This window comes from Diadema antillarum, unplaced genomic scaffold, assembly GCF_040938485.1.
Source record: "Diadema antillarum isolate AM-2024a unplaced genomic scaffold, OU_Dant_1.0 seq00000182_RagTag, whole genome shotgun sequence".
Taxonomy (NCBI): domain Eukaryota; kingdom Metazoa; phylum Echinodermata; class Echinoidea; order Diadematoida; family Diadematidae; genus Diadema; species Diadema antillarum.
In genome coordinates, this window is record NW_027271249.1 from 1,423,675 (window position 1) to 1,445,913 (window position 22,239).

Genomic DNA, 22,239 nt, shown 5'->3' on the forward strand with positions numbered 1-22,239 from the left:
AACATTTTACAACCTAAATGATACTGGATACTGTACACAAATTCAAATGGTGCTTTTATTTTGATTTTATTGTCATGGGTAACAATTGCCAACTTATCTTATTCAGTTTTATCCTCTTTTTTTCTTCACAAGCCATATGAGTTGAGCCACATCGGCTGATAAAGTGGTTGGAATCATTAATTTCTTTGCAGTGTGCATGTCCTTTCACGAGAATTGCCATGTCTACTGAGGCATTCACATTGAGCGTGGGTGAATTCGCTATTGTCTGCACCGTTTTGTTTTCCTTTATATGACATGGAGTGTCGAATTGCAATTTCTTTATCAGGTGTCGCATATCCCTGAAAGAGAAAATTGATAATGTATCATGAACATTTAGAATTCACCATTCGCTTGGTGTCAGTCACACACTACCGATCACCTCTCGTTTTTACGGAGCACGCAGTAGTGAATAAGTATATAGCACTTGCTGAAAACTCATGAAATTCATGAGCGTCATCATTCTAATACTGCGATAGTTTTATCCCCCTATAAAAAAAAGAAAATAGATTAGAAGCACACTATTGCTGCTCCTACGTAAAATCATCATAAGAATACGAGCTCATTCCGGCAAGATATGCTTTCAAAATACGTAACCATGCACCCTCCCCCCCGGGAAGTTTACCAAAAAAAAAAAAAAAAAAACCACACACACAAAAACACACAAAAAACAGAAATGGATGGACGTTGCAGCCATTTCCTGGGGTAGTAAGCCCCGTCATATATATATATATATATATATATACATAAAGGGTTGGAGGCATTGATATTGGAGACTGCATCGTGCACTTGTTGCCGAAGTGATCTTTGAAAAACAATTTGTAAATCAATTGGGTGCACGAAGATGGGATGCCACCACGGCAGTCGGTAGTAGGTGGTATTCATGCTTTCAGGAATCGGTAACATGGTCCCAACCAGCACGACCAGTTTAAAAAATCCCCAAACACAACAAACACTTCAGTAGACCCTTCAATCCGTGTCTGGTTTTTTTCTCTCTTAGATCATGTTAAAAAGTAAAATAATAATGATAATAACAATAATAATGAATAAATATATCTTAAAAAATGAAAACGAAAACAAAAAGCATATTCAATAACACAAACGTTCAAATGTGGAAAAATGCAAAATGAGACTACAAAAGAGCGCATTAGTATTTGTTATTTTGTGCTCATGGTTACATGTATTGAAACAATGTCTTTCGATATGAATTTTCTTCAATTTTGTCTACTTCTGTACAAATGGATTTTTCTAAGATGCCAGCTTCTGATCTACACAATATGTGAAAAAGGGAACGAGCAAAAATCGGACCTGTCATCTACTGCCATTCGAGCAGCGACACCACCACCAGGCTATCCACTGGTTGCCGGCAGTGACACGATGAACTTGGTGTATAATGCGTTCCGGGAATGAGCTGGACTTTGTAAAGTATTTCGGGAATGAAAGTACCACGAACTGTTCAGGTTGTACCGTGGCCGGAAGAGTGTTCCTTTCTCTATACCTACGGTACAGTGCAGGTGAGTGTGACAAGTGGTGACTGGTTGTTAGATTTGTGGTATTATAAGTGTACTGTAAGGAATGTGCGAAGCTGGTATACGGAACTGTGATGGTGGAGCTGGTCGTATTTTTTTTTTCACAAGAAACAAAAGTGAATTTCCGTTTTAAAAGATTTTGACATTCGATCTTTAGGCCTGACCTGAAGGAGAGCGAGATTGTTACATTGATTGACTTCAGACTAGGCACTTTCTAAATTCCAAAACTCATTTCATAGCAAAAAAAGAAGAAGAAGAAGAAGAAGAAGAAGAAGAAGAAGAAGAAGAAGAAAGGAAATGTTTGGGAGAATTTCAGAATTTACAGATTCGCACTGTCACAATATCGAGGATGTACCTCCCTCCCCTCTCTGCCACCTCTCTCTCTCTCTCTCTCTCTCTCTCTCTCTCTCTCTCTTCTATCACTCTCATGTAGGGACATATTGTTGAAATAGAAATTATTCAAAACAACTAATCTGACAAAGTGGCTCGTTGCAATTTTGATGGAGCTCGCCAAAAATATACATTATTTTCTTTTCAGAAAGTAACTACAACAATAAAGAGGGCAAATTTTGTGTACAAATGCGTCATTGATGCCCTTGACGGTACTAGAAATGAATTCAGTCGTGTTATTTGTGTTTTGTCGTTCTACTCAATCAATTAGAAAAGCTTTGTGGGAGCGCAGACCTCCGCCAAGCAGCTACTTTCCACCAATGATCTTGCTGGTGATTTCCACCCATTCTACATTATAAAAAAATGAACTTATGATACCATAATTCTTATATCTGCATTACATCGATATTTTAAAAAACGACCCTGAGACAAATTATAACAAGGCTTTCTCTTTATTGTTCACCCGACCCGTTCATAGGTTGAATCACCACATTAATGACAGTCAACGTTCCAGAGATACTTGCTATAATAGCACAGTAAGAACTGAATTGGTCCATCGCCTAGAAACCCATAAAAATTGAAAGTCTCGTCGAGTAAAAACCATAGTGTAGCAATTTGAGATACATGAATTATCATGCGCTCCCAGGTATCATCAGATAAATTACTCAGCGATATATACAGTGGATTAATATGGAATAATTATTCTAATACAAAATAGAAAGCCCCAAAGAACTGATCATGTGTTCAAAGTAAGTGCTAGATCTTTTATTATTGATTTATATGCTATTCATTAATGCACATTACTAGTATACAAATAATGACTGCTATGAGGGGCACAGTTAAAATTATGGGCCCAAGGTGATGTGAAAACCATAACTATGCCCGAAGCGAAGCTGAGGGCATTGTTATGGTTTTCACATCACCGACGGCCAACATAATTTTAACTGTGCCCCGAATATCAAGCTGTCATTGTCTGTTTTGTATACCGAAAATATAGATTCCGAAATATAGATACCGTAGCATTCGTAATCAACGCTGATCGACAGCGCGGCGGTCGTATCATTGATGCGTACATGTGATCTATGTGTACGGGGCCGGGGTTGCGACTGTCTGTCTCCCAACGTATTTACAGGGCACAGTAAATCAACTGTGCCCCGGGCACAGTAACTCATGACGTCATTTTGATCAACAAAGGGGCACAGCTATTTTCATGACTCTCCTTTTAACCAATCAGATGAGAGGATTCTCTATATGAGGTAATACTCTATCTACATGTATAGTGAGGTGCCCGCACCTCGTCAGGGACCCGAATACCGTCACCCCGCTTAAAATTGTTTTAAGCGCACTAAGCATAAATTTATGCCCGGGACTGTGTTCAGTACGCTTGAAACTTGGCAGGGCTACCACAACCAAGCAAATTGTGGTGAAAACCGAACAGTTTTTCGCGAAAATCTGAAATTTTAATCGGAATACGTGTTATATGTATCACCACTGTCCCCGCACGCATCCTTTACGTGTACGTCTATATGAGCATCACGGTCACCCGCACACGTCTTTTAAGTGCTTTGTCTATGGAAGCGCGGGTGACGTGTTAACTTTTTCTCATCGTTCGCGTTTGACGACGAGAGCTGCAAATTTTCAATATCGATCAGTGAACTTGTGATTCCATTGGAATTTTCAGCATTTTTCCTGTATGTAAGTTGATAATAATACAGTCTGCAAGAATCTTCAGCTTACTGAAGGAGGCAGACTTAATCAGAAGAAGAAGAAGACAGACAGACAGACAAACAAACAAACATGAAAACATAACCTCCTCCCTTAGGTAATGTAGGGAATTTTGACAGAGGGGGAAACGGTGTAGTGGTAGCAATGTCAGCTCCTACGAACGAGAAACCTCTCAATGGCGTGATGAAAAAATGACATCACCAGAGCCCTATATCATGAGATATGGAATCAACTCTTGCTGGAATGTCAATTGTCATGGTAACGACAAGAATCAAAGTTGCTGATTGGCTGTTGCTATTAAAAACTTGTCATTCCAGCAAGAATTGCTACCATAACATCTTTTATGAAATTGGACCAAGACCAAGATGTCATCTCTTCTGCTCCTCTCAGGATGACTTTTACCGCTGTTATATTGAAGCAGTATTGAAGTAATATCATTGGAAAGTTTCGATGCCGTCATTGCTTGAGAAGAAGACAACTTATAATGTCATGCCTAAGCAGCAATGTAAAATACACTCAGCAAAAAAAGAAGAAGAAAGTAAACACTTTTTCAAGTTCATTTCTCATGGAATATTACTTTGATAAAATTCAGTGTATCATAGAACATATTGAAGATAATTTGATTGGCTATGAAAGTAGTAGCTTAGTACGAAGTGATATTGTACGTATGAGTGAACTCATTTGGTTGTTTTTTCCTCAAACGCACAAGTAAATATTGCAGAATTTGATATTTTGTCAATCATTTGACAATGCTCTTCAAGATAGCAAAACACCAATTTAGCATAATAAGACGCATGAATGAAACAGCAAAAATAAGTTTTCATTCTTTTGAGTATATCCTTATGTCCCCTAACAAAAACAAAGTGGAAAACTAATGGGGCAAATAAGAATTTTTTTGTCAACTTGAACTTAAAATGAGATTGGGAGTATTAAGCCGCAAAGGTGATAAAATGAGCAGTATTTCTTTATTTAATTCTTTTGATTTACAGGTATACGAATTCAAGAATTCATGTGACAAATTCGAGAACCAAATACTATTTTTAATTTTCCTACGAAATTTGAAATAACATTTAAAAGATCTTCTATTTTTGATGATATTGGTTCTTCTCTAATGAGTATCATCATTATTAATATCATTATTATTGTTACTACAATCATCGTTATTGTTTATTTGACTATACAATTGCTATATACCGCACAATGTCATGTCATTTGAATTTGAATTTGATTGAAGATTCTTAATTTTTCCTTATTGCTTTAGTCTTTTGTTATCTTCATTGGCTACAGAGACATCATAGTGATCATAGAATTATTTTTGCAAATTAATTCGTGTGTGTTAATGTGTTTAATTTGTCGTTTGTTCTCATTGTTATATGGAAACACACTAACGTTTCGATGAAAACTTTTCACTTTTGTACCTTGGAAGAGAAAAACTAATGTGTTCAGGCATGCGTAAATTCACCCTCTTTATTGCTCTATAAGGCTGATAGCCAATAAAATTACCTTAAACATGGTATACAAAACATTAATATTTAGCCAAACATTTCATGAATAATAAGAACTTTAAAAAGTTCGCCAATAACGGCGTGAAACATTAAAGGTTCATGACTTTTGAATGGATTGTCCAATCTTGTCTAATGACGAGTAATGATTCAAGGTTTTCAAAACGATAACGTATGGATAATGTTAGTCTAGACTCTTTTTACGCGTAGCCTTCATTCAGTGTACTCGACAAACCGTATGAGGGCGTGACACCCGAGGATTGCGATACTCCGAGAACTGCGATACCCGAGATGGGCGCGCAGTCCACAGAACTCTAGAGTTCTGTGGCGCAGTCTCACGATTATCGCAATCAGAAATTTGCGCCCTCTCTTGGTTTCTCGCACCAAGGAAAAGGGGACAGATGCCAGACTGGGATAATGTCTGCTAATCGGTTCAATTTGATTGATTATATAAGCTACGAATTATGTGAATACTCGTCCTTACCAACATCTTACCTTCGAACAGTTTCTAATATAAAGCTTCCGTATTCCAACCCTAATCCAACTCTTTTGATATGTTGTATAGCAATGGTATGAATACAAAAGTATGTTTTCTTTCCCTGTTTATCTTTCACTTGTCAATGCTAGTCACTGTATCAAATTAAAACAAGTGGAAGTTTATCTTCAAGACACCACACACCGAGTTAGGACCATGTTTCTGGATTTCATCTTCTTTTTGCATTACTTTGGCTGTTTTCTTTTGTTTGGGGGTTTGATTTTCTTGTTTTGATTTTTGTTGGGTTTTTTTTTTTCTTGTCTCCTTTATTTGATTTTTTTCTTATTTGTTCTTTTCTTTTTATCATTTTATTCTTAGGTTTCTTTCTATGTTTTGTTTTGTTACTTGCATTTTAGATATTTTGAAACTGTTGATTACAGTAGTGGTCATCATTTAACCTGTGTTCCCCTGCAGCAAACCAAAACGTGCCCGAAATCCTCTTTAGAATAGCCTTAAAAGGCCAATGTTTGTATATTTTGTTTGTTTTATTTGGTTTTGTTTGTTGGATTACTTTGGTTTGGGGTGTTTCTTCTGTAGGGCTTTGAAGGTTGCAAGAAACAGTAAACACGTTCGACATTTGAATTTACCACTGCCTTAGATCCATTTCCACAAGACACTTGTAAACCTGAAGAGACAATACAGAATGGATACATGAAAACGAGGTGCGTTTATGCAATCAATGAATATATTATGTATACATAATTACAACGCTCTATAGTCACCTGATGTATTCATATTATGTAATAAGAAGAAAAAGCACTGCATTGCAAGTATTACTACACTGCAATACAATATCCTCGAAAGGTTGTTGACTCGTATAATTATTATCATCCATTCCGTTTGTCCTAAACGCTGTAGAATTGTTGTGCATCATGGAGCAGATGGCGCTGTACTGATTACTGATTCTCTCAGCTTGAATGTCATTTCATATCCAGTAATACCACGCCAGAACTCGACGTGTTTGAAGGCACACACCTATACACACACACGCGCGCACACATGCACACACACACGCACACACACACGCACACACATACACACCATCACACACACACACACCATCACACACACACACACACACACACACACACACACACCCTCACACAAACAGCATGAGTCCACTATACCTATGATTCACTCATCATGTTTTGTAGACGCAGAAATATAATTCAAATTCAGACTTAATTTTCTTCTTTTTTTCAACAGAATGTAAAAAGAAATTAGAAAAATCTGACATACGTGTCGTTGAGAATTGACATAGCCAGCCTGGGATGAAAATATGCTCTTGTCTACATGATCGGTACCCAAAAAAAATGCAATCATATTTATACACTCTGTGAAAAAAAAAAAAAGTGGAGTTGCCCACTCAAAAAGCTATGCTTGTATTATGTGGGTACCAGGGAACAGAAAATAGGGAGAAGAGGGAGAGAGAGAGAAAAAAAAATACCTAAATCAGTTTGATGGATACACCAAGGTCCAATCATGAATATGATTATTAGATATATTGGAAAGTATAAAGATAAACACCAGCAAGACTTATTTATTTAAGTGGGCATGTATGGTTGTCATGATTATGGACATGCGGTTGTGTATACATTGTACTTAAACTTTCTAGACAATATCAGCCCTGTTCTACCTATATTTAATTTGTCAGAAAATAGAAGGAAGAGAAGCAATGGAAGAACACAAAGGAAAAGACGCCTTAAAAAGTGACAAGAACAAGAAGAAATTGATGATAATGCCGAATGAGTCTGCCCTGCTCATCCGCCATTTGATCATGTTATCATCGCCGATATCTTACATGAACGAGTAAAGATGTTAAACGGGAGGAAACGTGCGCAGATGGGTATAAAAGGAAAACAACAAAAGAAAAAAAAAACAAAAGCAAGAATCAAACAAAGCAGTAATGATGAAAGAGGACGAACAGAAGGAAACATGCACAGAGGGAGGCTGGTTTCCCGGGATACTTCAGACAGTCAATCTTGGATCTGTGTCATTAAAAATGGGCACGCGAATGAAAACACGCTTTCGCATAGGTTGATAAAAAGGATGATGTCTGTTGTGCGGCTCAATCTGCATAATTGTAAGACTAGATCATTAAATGTAATGTTATATGTAAGATTTAAAGAAGCACCCAGTCCACTCTCGTGCACACAGTCAGTCCATAGGTTTGTACATTATAACTGCTATGCGTAATCAGTTCTATGCATTCAGCTTAAAGGAGAAATTGCATGCTCACAATTACCTTGTTATGAAGACACGACAACTTGAGGAAACAATTTGTGTCTCAAGTACATCTTAGCCTATTTAACTGCATGCATGCTTACTGCTGACATTGCTTATCTACACAATATCTCCCGAATCTGGATCCAGAGTTTATGTGAATATTATGAAGACCTGAATATAAAAACGACCCAAGTCCAATTTTTGGCCAGTTCAGTCTGACATGGAAAATGAATGAATGAAATCTTGTATGAAATGTAAAAATGACCCAAGTCCAGGACTTGGGTCATTTTTTACATTCATATCATAGCGCCCTCTCTCATCATTCCTTGTCCAGGCCTATTCTTTTATACACACAATGAACATGACTTGCTGGACAGTGATGAGGGGTTAGGTTGGGAAAAACAAAGGAATGAGTTAGAATGGAAGTAAAATAAGAGCAAATGGCTTTAGAGCAATAAGGGAAAGGTACAAAAATTGCAAAAGAACCAGATTCCTGCCAATTGAATATCATTAAATCATTGGAGAATCATGTGGAGTAGTTCATGTTTTCAATGCGCATGTTACTATAATAGGCCTATGTATGGTCTGAATTTACGAGTGACTAGAAATGTGGCAATCAAGCCATTTTAGAAGATGGAGAAACTAGTGAAATGACAGCATTTTTACCTTACCTTTGAAGAAATGGCAAAAAAAAAAAGATTCAGAGAATTAATGTCTGGTAATACATGTGTGTATGAAACTTTATGAAGATACCTTCCTACACTGCAGAGACACGGTCGAGGAAAATTGTAACATTTTACAATTTAAACTTGACCAGTGACCTTTGACCGTCGACCTTGGGTATCTGCAAACATACGTTGATGAGGAGAGCTTTATTTACTTATTAATGCACGTGCAAAGTTTTAATTGGGTACACCTAGCGGTTCCTTAGTTACATCGTCCCACATATAATTGCTTATAAGAGACAGATGGAAGACATTTCCCCGCATTTGTGTTTAACACATGCACACACTGTATGCACATTGTACCTCCATGTACACACACAGACATGAACACACACAGATACACACACATGATGATTTAGTAAAGTGATTAGGGACATTATGCTATGGTAAACAACTACATTTTTGTAGGCCATATGGACTAAAAGCTGAAAAAAATGTAACAAAACTCTCTTATCTATAGCTTTTACCATACCATTGATATAGCAGCTTATCCTGTACGATTCAAACGACCCAAGTCCATCAAACAAAATGACCTCTCCACAATGAATGTAAATCTTAATTAAGATAATAATACATGTATTATTTTGTATCATGTTGCCTTCCCATCATAGTTAAATTGAATTTTATTGGACAAACAGAAAAGATATGATTTTTTTTAAGTTTACTCGAAATGACATCCCATGGACTTGGGTCGTTGTTGTATTCAGATACTTACCATACATACACACACATACACCCTAAACCTTATACATATACGCCAACACGCATCAAGTACAAATACACGTATACGAATTCCGCATGACTCTCCCATCGATCCCCTGTTAATCTTTCACATTGACTGTTTTAGCTCGGATTTGATGGTGTATCTCTCTGGACAATTAAACTTCCAAAATGATCCATCGAGAAAGGGTAATCATCTTTCCACCCCGTTACAACTATTCTAATCCGCTAGAATAACGACCAAGATTACGATAATGATGCTCCCAATTCTTTGATGTACCCTGTGTCAGTATCCTATGAAGAGCTTATTATGAAGTGGGGGGGGGGGGGTGTCAGGGTAAAGGAAACCTAATCCCGAATCATCGGGCGTCATGTAGGAAATGATGTAGAGCGCCTGGTTTGATTGCTTTAAAGGGAACGGCCAGGCTATTTGGAAGACTTAGGTTTTTCTGCATGGTTTTTCTGTTAAACATCGCATTATGGGCAAATGCTTTTTTGTTGTTGTTGATAATGATGATGATGATGATACTCAACCCACTTCTTGTTAAGGAAACTGCGAGTGGATTGGCTGGGGTGCTAAGCCAGAAACATGTAAATGCTAAACAAACAGTTAAAGCATCAACATAATTCATTCAAAAACTTTGTTTATTGGGAAGCATGTAGTGCTCTGCATGTATATGCCAATGTATTCGACTATCATTTGTAAAATAATGGTTCCTGTAATGGTTTATTGCATAGCTCATATTTCTATTTTTGCTTTGTATATTATACTTCAGTGAATATCTTCAGTTGCTATTACCAATTGCCTTTAGTTTCGACGTTGGCATGGTTTGGTGTTTCGGTAACTTATTTCAGTACAGACAATAAGTGGCGTGCACTTATTAATTCAACAATGATATCATGAGGGGCTGTTGTAACGCAAGGTGCCCGCAGATTATCGATACTGAGGTCTCTGATAACAAACATTATTGTTTCCTTCCTCCGGCTACGTATACAACGAGTCATAACGTAGTAATATCAAATGTAAAAATGATAATAAATCATAGATATCATCATTCTATGGAAATTTCAATTTCAATTTCAATTTCAATTTCAATTTCAATCAAGAAGGAAAAATACGTTATAAAAGTCGTCCGATAATTCACCTACTCCTTGCACCTCAGCCTTTAGCAACGCCTATTAACACAATGCATCTATATTATGATACTAAACAACAAAAATCAATTTACCCTGATCTGATCCCCACAAGCAAAGATTGAGTAATCAAAATTAATGCTTGGCCTTGAAAACGGCTCTGGAATTCCGTTACACATCTCACGCGGTTGCCATGGCAACCCACCTCATCGGCATAACAGCGAGGGAGTGGTGATAGGAGGCAATGAGACGAGGTTAAACTGATTTTCATCTCAATGATCCAAACGTACTGATGTGAAAACAAGCTGCCTAATGCCTCTGGTGCTATCGTTTGCGTGAGAAAAGAAGGGATTATCGTCACGTATATCATATGATGATATAATATATATATATATATGTATTAACACCTGTTTTACTGTTTTATATATATATATATATATATATATATATATTTATATATATATACATATATTTGGAGAGGAAGAGAGAACGAGAAAGAGAGTTTATATAATTATATACAAGTAATATATATACTTATATATGTATATATATCTATATATATATATGTATACATATGTATATATATATATGTATGTATTAACACCTGTTTTACTGTTATATATATATATATATATATATATATATATATATATACTCCTAGATGGGTCATTTGGAAGACATTTCCATTTGTTTTATATGCAAATTTTAAAATACATGTTCAATGGCAATTTACGCAATGGAGACACGAAAATTGTCTCCTTAATGACCAGTTGTCTCCCTAATGAAGACACTTCCCCCCAATATGTCTCCCTAAGGTGCCAACTAGGGATATATATATATATATATATATATATATATATATATATATATATACATATATTTGGAGAGGAAGAGAGAACGAGAAAGAGAGTTTATATAATTATATACAAGTAATATATATACTTATATATGTATATATATACATATATATATATATATTTGGAGAGCGAAGAGAGAACGAGAAAGGTTAAACTTTCATCTCAATGATCCAAACGTACTGAAGTGAAAAGAAGCTGCCTAATGCCTCTGGTGCTAATGCGTGAGAAAAGAAGGGATTATAGTCACGTATATCATATGATGATATATATATATATATATATGGCTGTCCATCGATTTCGATGATGACTGAGACAATCTATGTGTAAGGATGCGAGTCAGTTCTTGTTATGCTTCCTGACATGGCTCCACAGACCAATTCTACTTGTACTGCGGAAGTTGCAGGCAGTGCATGCATAGGGTTTGTCTGTTTCTTGTAAGCAAGAAGCATTGGCGTGTCTTACTGCTTTCTTCTCCTCTGCTGCCTGATGTCGCTCTCTCTCAGCAGAATTTGTTTGATCCCTTACTAGATTCCTCCAGTATGTCCGATTTACGGCAACCTTCTCCAGACTATCTGGTGGGATCTTGGCCAGCAAAAGCTGTCTTTTCAAGGTGTCTTTGAAGCGGAGGAGGGGACGGCCAACGGGTCTTCTGCCTGTTTTCATTTCTCCATAGAGGGTTTGCCTTGGCAGACGATTACTATCCATGCGCAAAACATGACCTGTCCATCGGAGTTGTGACCGCATGATAGTGGATTCCAAGCTCATCATACCTGCTCTTTGCAGCACTTCCTCATTAGAGATATGGTCACACCAGCGTATGCCCATGATGCTGCGCAGCTGTCTCTGTAGAACCTTGGATAGCCGCTTTATGTGACGTTGGTAAAGGACGTAGGTCTCTGACGAATACAGCAGTGATGGTAAGACAATTGCCCGATACACAGCTATCTTGGTAGACAGTTTTACACCATGTCTATGCCAAAGTTTGTCTCTCAGCCTGGCAAAGGAGGAGTAAGCTGATTGAATCCGCTTACTTATCTCGTTGTCAAGGCTGGTGTCGTGAGTTACAGTGCTGCCTAGGTATGTGAAACTCTTAGTAGTTGGTAGGGGGCGACCATTGAAGTTTATGGTTGGGTTATGGTATTCAGCTCTAGGAGGAGGTTGGAACATCACTTCTGTCTTGGAGGCGTTGATAGTGAGGCCAAAGTCTGCAGCTGCTGTAGAGAAACAGTTGAATGTTCGCTGGAGCTCTGCTTCAGAGTGAGCAACAAAGGCTGAGTCATCAGCATAAAGCATTTCCTGTACACACACCTCCTCTACTTTGGTTTTGGCAGACAGACGGCGCAGGTTGAAAAGGTTGCCATCTTGTCTGGTGCGCAGCCATACTCCTCCAGCTGGTTGGTCTTTTTTGGCTACCTCCAACACTGCAGCAAGATAAAGAGCGAAGAGTGTGGGTGCCAGGGTGCAGCCTTGCTTGACACCATTGGTCACAGGAAAAGTGTCAGAAAGTTCTCCACTAATCATGACTTGGGCTTCCATGCCTTCGTGGAAGAGCTTGATGATGTTGATGAACTTGTCAGGACAGCCATACCTGCCGAGGACTCTCCACAACATGTCTCGGGGGACGCTGTCAAAGGCTTTGCGGAAGTCAACAAAGCAGATGTATAGTGGTAGATTCTGCTCACGGCACTTCTCTGTATATATATATATATATATATATATATATATATATATATATATACAAGTAATTTTATATATATATATATATATATATATATATATATATATATATATATATATATTTGGAGAGCGAAGAGAGAACGAGAAAGAGAGTTTAAAAATAGTGTTTTGTGTGTGATAATGTGGGTGTATCTAAAATGAATTTCTATATTTCTATTCTCTTCACATACTATCATTTGAATATCGAGGCTTATAGCGGAGTACAGAGAATATATTCAAATGACTCTGTTAGAAGGTCCTAACATGCCCTCGAGCATTTTGCTAACATGAGTGTGTGCAATGCGTTTGCCAGTAGGAACATTTTTTTCAGAGCTGGAAATACAGGAAGTTGAATTGAAGACGAAAAAAAAAAACATCAGTTACTGCACTAAAATTGGGGGAAAGAAGCATATACAGGTGGCGCAGCACTTATGACCTTGAAAGAGCATGAATCAACAGAACACCAATCACATAATGACTCCTGTTGGTGGAGCGTTATGAAAAGATGAAGAAAAACAAATCTATCTATCCATCAACACTCCTGTCTGATATGGATGATAATGATGGTATATCCCATGAAAGACCGCAGTATGATGCGGACATGAATAAGTCATGGTAGGCAGTGGAATTAGGGATGAACGAATCACTCGCATCCATGTGTTTTACATTCATCTCACTTCCCAGACTCTATAAGGGATCCCAGAATGAATGCGTTCCATCTCCTCTGAGTCATCATCGCGTTGGTCGACCCCACCCTCACCTCTCGGGGTTTTTTTTACCACCTTATCTAAGTCATCCTGATTAAATGCCCACTGTGTTGAAATGGACACTCTCTCACTGTCATTTGCAAAGATTTCATTTAATTGCTCTTTCAAGTTTGACTGAAATAAAACAAAAAACCAACGAAACGAGAAAAACACAAGACATTTTGCATAATTTTGATAATAAATTTCCCAAAAATTACATCTAAAAATAATTAATCTGTGTCATTGTGATTATGATAATGTCTTTTCGGGGCGTGTGCAGTATTTCATAGGTTTGTCTTCGTCTTCTTCTACTTCTTCTTGTTCTTCTTCTTCTTCTTCTTCTTCTTCTTCTTCTTCTTCTTCTTTGTCTTTTTATCTTCTTCCTCCTCTTCTTCTCCTTCCTATTTTCTTGAACTACCTCTTCTTTGAGAAAATCCTCTGCTATTGATGAGGTCATTAATTTTCTCCAATCAAAAGGTGAGAATAGAGCAGTCGCGACAGTCAATAACGAGGGACGTGTCGCGTACCTGGCTTTACTTGACACACACGTCAGCAAGCCCCTTTCTCTGTCTGTTCTCTTCTCCATTTTTCACCACTTCTACCCCTCCCCTCCCATCCCATCCCCTCAACTCCCTTCCCCCTTTCCCTCCCCGCCAGAGACGAGATGACAAAACCGTTTTCCATTATGTATAAGCACTCCAGGACAAAAAACAACAACAACAACAACGAAGTCGAAACCTGCAATGCATCGATCCCCAGGTGCGCATACCTCTGACCACTTTTCACATCAAGGTGTGCAGTGCATGAGTCACACTAATTTGCAATGGGTTTAAAGGTCGAACTACAACTGTACGGCAAATTGGCAACCACTACGGCTGAAAGGTGAGAAAAACAGCGCTCCATCAAGAAGTCAGCTTGAGAATCAATAGACACCTGTTACTCACAGGTCATGAAAACATCTAACAAATCAACTAACACACAATGGGAATGCTGTTTGTTGTTGTACACGAAATGAAATGAAGTCCCAGTGGCAAAGCCATTGATCTTAATGATAGGAAAGATATAGCTACAGGGCTAACATATACATTGTTTTTACATGATGACCATGGCATGTTAGATTCTGAAAAAAAAAGAATAATAATAATGCTCAGACATGCGAAAATCTGAAAATCAACAGAGGAAAAAATTATTACAAATAGTTAGTAGTAAGGTTAGAGTAAAGATTAGGGTTATGGTTAGGTTTAGGGTTAGGCGTTTGGGTTAGGGTTATGATTAGGGTCAGGGGAAGGGTCCGGGGGGATTGCCCAGGGGGTGATTGCCCTAGACTCATTATTTTTTTCCTGCTGCTTTCCCTCTTCAAGTCGGAATAACTTTTATGATATGTGCATGCTGCAGCTCTAGGAGTTTAAAAAAAAAAATCGATTTGCGTATCACGAATTTAACCCTTTGTGTACGTTGAGTTCCAGTTGGCACAGAAAACCCCACAGCCTTGTACACACTGTCTAAAGTCCGTGGTACAGAAAGGGTTAAAAGGTAATCCCTTCCTTACCAGTACTTCTTCCCTTACTTCTATTCAGTACAACAGCAATAACAACTTTAATGTAGGCCTACCTCTATTATACTCTTACGCCTTTTACATTCTCATTGATTCTGTTTCTTTATTGCTTTAGCTGCTGTATCCACTTTTGCTCATTAAGCCTTTTTAAAATGTACAATGATTATTACAGTAGTTTACATGATTTCTGTCTTTACATATTTGGATTTTCTGATTATTTTCTGCCATCCGAGCTGTTTCTGATTCAACCGTGAGAAATCGACTGTCTGTATGTACCGTAGATAGAAATCTGTTTAAAATATATGCTTTCTTTTTTTTGTATATGCTTTCAAAACAGCTTTATGAATTGGTTTCATAAAAGATACATCATGCTTTGTTTATAGATCATCTTGCTGATGGACTAATACAAAAACATCCGTAAGTTTGATATGTCTTTGCTTTAATAAGATTTAAATATAGAGAGGTTTTTTTTCTGATTCAATTGGAAACTTTAAGGAGAGGTACCTCAGATGGCCCTCTTTCCTCCGTAAATATCCGATGACATCCCATCAGCACTGAGGGGGGATCAAGCGAGCGAGCACTCACCGAACGCGGTGGTGATTTTTTTCCTTGCTGTCCCTATCTGGGCGGCGAGTGACTCATTGCACAAGGTGTTTCGCGGTGTTCCCCGCTCTACTTGAGTGTCTGTCCCAGTTTTTTATTTTGTTTTGTTTTTAATAGTCCTCGTCCATGCATCTTCTCCTTCTTCTCAAACGGTGATAATTTGTACGGAGTGAATTTTTGGCCTCCCGAGGTGTATAGACAGAGACAAAAAAAAACCTAACAAAGTTCCTTGCCAATGTGTATGAGGTTTTTGCTTTGCGTCTAATGGATACGTGACTAACAAGCAATACTCTAAGGGAATGTTCGTCTGTAGCGATGACTTGCAGACACCCGTCTCCCTGCTGCCTAAAAGTGGCCGGAGAGTAATTTTGATACGATCGCATTGTCGCGCACACGCAATTTCAAAATTGTATAAAATTGCAATCTCAATTATTTAACCTTTCGTGATTATTATCACGAGGCGGAGTTTTTTTTTTCAAATTCTTTCTTCTTCTTCTTCTTTTTTTTTTGGGGGGGTGGGGGTGGGGGAGTCGTTTGTTCGTTGTTTGTTTGTTTATGTTGTTTTGGTTTTTTTTTTCTTCATGAAGTTAGCTCCGCAAAAAGCAATAGTTTATTATGATCACTTCGCCGAATACATAATCAGAGAAACCACTGAGGGCAGTTGATACAAACACGTTTTCTTTTTAATCAAGAGACACAAATGTAGATTTTGTATGTATATACTGTAGTGTTTGTATATTTGTGTGTATATATATATATATATATATATATATATATATATATATATATACATACATACAATGTGTGTTTATGTGTGTGTGTGTGTGTGTGTGTGTGTGTGTGTGTGTTCGCGAGTGCGTGCTTGTGTATGTGTTTCTGTCATAGCAGTCACAACTCAATAGAGTGTAGTGATTGGAGGTGGCGTTGTGCACTGTACCAAGAAAAATATTTTATTTCACATTTCAATTCCGATCGCTTTTGTCACTGCTTTTCACTTTGAGCCATGTATTGCCTTGGTGGCTTTCTGTCTTCATAATTATACATAGAAAGTGCTTGTAGTAGATCACAGTTACTTTGCAATTTTAACAAATGCACGGCCAAAAATACACCAAGTCGGTTGTTTATTTATGAATACGTGCTGTTGCCCAGTAAAACCTACTACAGTGTATGCTTTATAGTAGTGCACTTTATGGTGACTGAGAGGAGTCATTTTTCCCGTTTTTTTTTTGTTTGTCTCGTCGTAAGTGCAAGTATCCAGAAATTAATGAATTATACATATCGCGCACTAACACAATTTCATGGGTATTTTTATTTATGTAAGTGCATTTGTCGATTATACAACATAAGCTTTATATTTTTTAGCCGCATCAGCTTCACGAATCTAATTCCGATAATTGTTGTGAATAAATGGATTCACACCTATACGCTGCTCATACAAATATACAGTACTATATAGGCCGTTAGGGGTAAACTATACCTGTTGGGTTATCATTACGCAGTAAGATCAGTGAAAGGCTGATATGAACTTTTCGAGTTTTCCTGCGAGGGGAAAATTCAGGATGACGTGCCGCCTGAATTTGTAGACTATACCTGATCTTGCTGATGGTATATCGCTCCAAATCTGAATTCTACAGGAAACGAAACATTAATAGTGTGAGTCACAGAAGAATACATTTGATATACTGAGATATTGATTTTGAATCTAGTCAAAGGACTGAAAAACGAAAAAAGCAAACTAGAAGTGTAATCATTTTGTGCTTGGGGTCACGGAACTCATGCCTGATATACTGTCACTGATGTTATCTTGTATCCTCAAATATTTTTCATTTCGCTGTCTTTCATCAGCGGAAATTTTCATTCATGCATGCAGGAGGCGTCTGTATCAAATAGTCGTGATTCAATCATTATTTTTTGAGACATTTTCATTTGGCAAATCCAGCAGAATGGAACCGATCATACACGACTTATACCCAAGATACATACACACATACATACATACGTGTACGGGGGTACGTATTCAACATACACAAACACCATGGCATGATAACAATAATATTTTGTGTTTTTTGTAGATGTTGGCTTCAAGTATCAAAGTGTATATGCAAAGATTATTTTAGTTGTTGTCTATTTTCACTTTAACAAAGTTTAGACTCTAGCAGTTATCCTACCCCGGTGCCACTAACCATCAGCCGCCGCCCCCTCCCCCCAGCACCAGCATTGGCAGGTAGGGTTCCATATAGCACCTGTTTCTCGGATGAGTATCATCATTATGCGCATGCGCCGCCAAAGCAGCGCTGTCTTTCGAGCGCGAGTGTATCATCGCGAGATAGACTGCAAATGACATGAGCAAAGCGTGTGAAGAATGTAAGTTAGTCGCTGTTTGTGTGAGGGAACGCGATGCAGTATAATGCCTGAAGTTGACTACTATATTAGTATACAAATTGTTTAGTCGTTGGGTGTCCGTCAGCTTTTCAGCAACTGCTCACAGTGTGTCTGCGTTTCTACACGTGTGTGTATAGTTCTACTACTCTTTGGCGTTTATCAGTCCGGCGTAACAATATTTGCCTTCGTGTTTGTTCTTAGTATACAGGCATATATTTCCTGTTCTGTGGTCGGTGTTGAGGTTGGATGATAATCTTCCGTGTACCGAACATGGGGTCGAAAGTGTCATCAAGCCAGCACTTGGTGGAAGCTGAGCCGGACAGCGGGGAGGACAAATTGCAGAGATCTTTGACGATGTCGTCTGCTACAGACCTCCTAGACGAGAGGGGTCAAAAGGACGATGGAGATGGCGACATAGCGGACGGTAAGCTGTAAATAATAACGGCGTTCCAGTTTGAATTATTCATCGGACTTTATGGCCTGCATCAATCTGAGGTGGTATTTTACGCTTCTTTTTCGGCCACTAGTAGACACTATGTTCACATCAAGGCTAGATGTAAAAATGTGAGCACACATACACACACACACACACACACACACACACATAAGTATATATATATATATATATATATATATATATATATATATATATATAATGTGTGTATGTGTGTGCGTGTGTCTGTCTGCCTATCTGTCTGTATTAGTGCATGTTCGCGTATCAGAGACTGATATATAATTGAACACATTTTAAGAGACTTTCTGTGCGATCGGCATCATTCTGACCTTGAAATAACAAGAGCACAATTTTTATAGCCACATGAAATCAAACAATAAAATAGTTATTGTTTTACCTATGTTCGTTGTTGTATGTAAACATTTACAGTTAGGCCTATATCACATTTTGTTAGCTGACATTTTATGAACAGAATTCCAATTGGACCAATCAAATCGGTTTGTCGCTTCACCCGAATAAGAAACATACTTTACGACATAGTGTAATATAAAGTGTGTTCCACTGACTAAAATGGGGCAATGTTGTTGTATAGCGTGGCTGTCAGTTTATCGAACGCAAATATAGTTTATATCTCCCTCCTTGGCCAATACAGTGGGCATCTTGCGTTAGTCTCCATTGCACCGTAACTCTTTTAAAAAATTTATGTTAAAACCAACGACCAGGAGGGAGGAGAAAACAGCGTGCTAAAGGAGGCGTGTCGCCAATTTTCATGAAAGCTTTACGAACATTAAGCCGCAGCGTGCCACCACGGACTGGGGCGCGGAAAGTGATATTGGCTTCGCTAAAAGGATTGAGGCTATACGTGGAGATGCATGCCACTTGAACTTGCCGTTTGTTGCGTGTGTGTGTGGGTGTGTGTGTGGGTGTGTGTGTGTGTGCGTGCGTGCATGCGTGCGTGTGCGGGTTTGTGTTTATATATGTGTGTGTGTATGTGTGTGTGCTTAATCATGTACGATGCGTGTATGTGTAATAAGTACCACTTCATACACCACCTTTAACGGAGAAACAAACACAATATGCTATTAGTCATCACAATGAAATGATACCTTCTTATTCTGTTTAACACCTGGATAGCATTTTTCTCTTTATTCTTCTTCAAAGCTGATTTCAAACGAAAAATCAAAATTCTTTATGTAGTCATTCCATGTCATCGTAATCATGACGCCGTATATAAGATCACAACCCCAATTGTGACGTAACATTCAGGGAAGAGACAGACCAACTAAATGTTCTAACAAAAATAGTGTCGCGTCATTATCTGATATTGTTTCAGAGGCTAAAACAGCAGGCTAATGGGGTTTTAGGGTAATTCACCAGAATTCAATTGTATCGGCATGTCAGTAGGAGGCGAAACTGTTGATCATCTTCGCTTTGTTATCTTTTGCGCCGCGTGCTGCACAAAAACCTCACGAGGAATCTTGTCTACAGCAAAATGTTCACACTCGTACGGGATTTCCCGAATTTGATGAGCTTGCTTCAACTTGCAGTGTTGGGGGGGGGGGGGGGGAGGACATTGGCAGAATGAGAAAATATGTGGCGCCTTTACAAAGTTCATCAGGGTCAAGTCTCTTGCAGTGCCATTAGTGTTCTGACAAACCCAACGCCCGCATGTACAATCCATCCTCGTCGTGTCGTTGTGTCCGCTCGCTTTCATCGCTTTACGTACATTATCCTGTCAACAACAACGACAACAACAACAAGTTCTGGCTGAAGTATTATCTCTGTGGTGTAAACGCATAAATAAAATGGACACACACAGCACACCACACACACGCACACACCCTCAAGTTCTTCATACGCGACGTTGAGGGCGACATTTGAATACAAAGTACAACGCTGTTACAGGAACGTAAATGTACTGTAACACAGCGATTTCGCTTTATACGGTCAATTAGGAATCGAAATTCTCCGGCAATTTTCCCGCCTGGCGCCGCCATAGATCACGAAAAATTACGCTGCTGTGCAGATCGCGTATAAGAGTGTCCTCGGTTGCTTAGCAACCACTTCAGCGCGGGGAACTCGAGAGTCCACAATTATCCACCTCCCTCATTTCTAAGCCCGCAGATGAAACTGCTTGGGTTGGTCCAACCCTCTCTTTATGTGCCTGCGACTCTCCTCCTCACCTCGATCACAACTGCAAAAGACAAGTTAAAAATCACCAGTATTCTTCGCTTCATTTTAATGATATCATCATCTTATATCCTAGATCCAAGACGTGTATTTATACAAATATCTAATGTATGTATGTTTGCATGTATGTATGGATAGATAAATGAATGAATATATATATATATATATATATATATATATATATATATATATATAAATAAATATGTATACAGTATGCATATATCTAAGAGAAGAGAGAGAGAGGTGCAATAAGCAAAGTTGATTATTTACTTTCGCATACTCACGCATGCTTATTCTTATAAGACACTTGTGTTTTGTTTGCTAAAGAGTAGATCTTCTTTTTCACAATCTCTTATTGAGGGCAGGTTATGCTATGATTGACATTCATTAAGATGTACATTTCCCTAGTGATGGTCCTTTTGACCGCACTGCCCAATATCATTTTTGTTTTGTTTGTTTGTTTCTCTGGGGGTCATTTCTTTTCAAAAGTTCTCAGTCAGGTGTCTGTGGTCCCTATTTAACTTTTGTGTTTGTTCTAACGTAACAAAATATGCAATCTAGACAACTGACTTTGTTATATCTTGTCAATACCAGGTATACTACCACTGTGCTAGGGGCTACATAAAAGTAAGTTTGTTAAGCTGCAGGTCCCGTTCGAAAAATGGATGATGGGAGATAAGGGGAAATGGTTAAGCATTTGTTCACCGAAAAAAAAAAATCAAAAGATAAAAAGGACGGTTGAAGACGTATAGTCTTAGGTGGCGATGTATTAGGCCATTTCTCGTGCACTGAACCTCTGACCGCTAACTTCGGACCAGTTGCCGATAATTGGCTCGAGCAATAATTTCATTGTCCCTCTATGGTGTCATGAATCTGTAAAGGGATAACGATGGCGATGTTTTGGTATATGTGTATATACGTGCAGCCCGTGCCTCTGTCGGCCTGTGGTAAGGGGTGTCTCGGCTGTACAAGCCCTTTTTTGTTTAGGTGGCGGAGAAAGCCTTTAACCGAGACTATGTTTGACCGAGCAAATGCACACAGAGCGAGGCGAATTTGATGTCTATTGCAATCAGCTCTCTCTCTCTCTCTCTCTCTCTCTCTCTCTCTCTCTCTCTGTCTCTCTCTCTCCCTCATTCTCTCTCCATCATACACGTAAACACACACACAAACTCTTCCAACTCTCTAAATTTTAATGTCTCTCTCTCGCACTCAAA

The 22,239-nt window shown here is 38.4% G+C and overlaps 1 protein-coding gene across 1 annotated transcript in view; it reads left to right on the plus strand.

Moving 5' to 3' along the window:
* Positions 1-18,651: 18,651 nt before the first annotated feature.
* Positions 18,652-22,239, plus strand: part of LOC139728520 (caspase-3-like) — a 28,070-nt gene continuing 24,482 nt past the window's right edge. The window contains exon 1 of the mRNA XM_071639457.1: positions 18,652-18,805. Within this exon, the coding sequence (XP_071495558.1) occupies positions 18,652-18,805 (154 nt within the window). The remainder of the gene's footprint in view (positions 18,806-22,239) is intronic.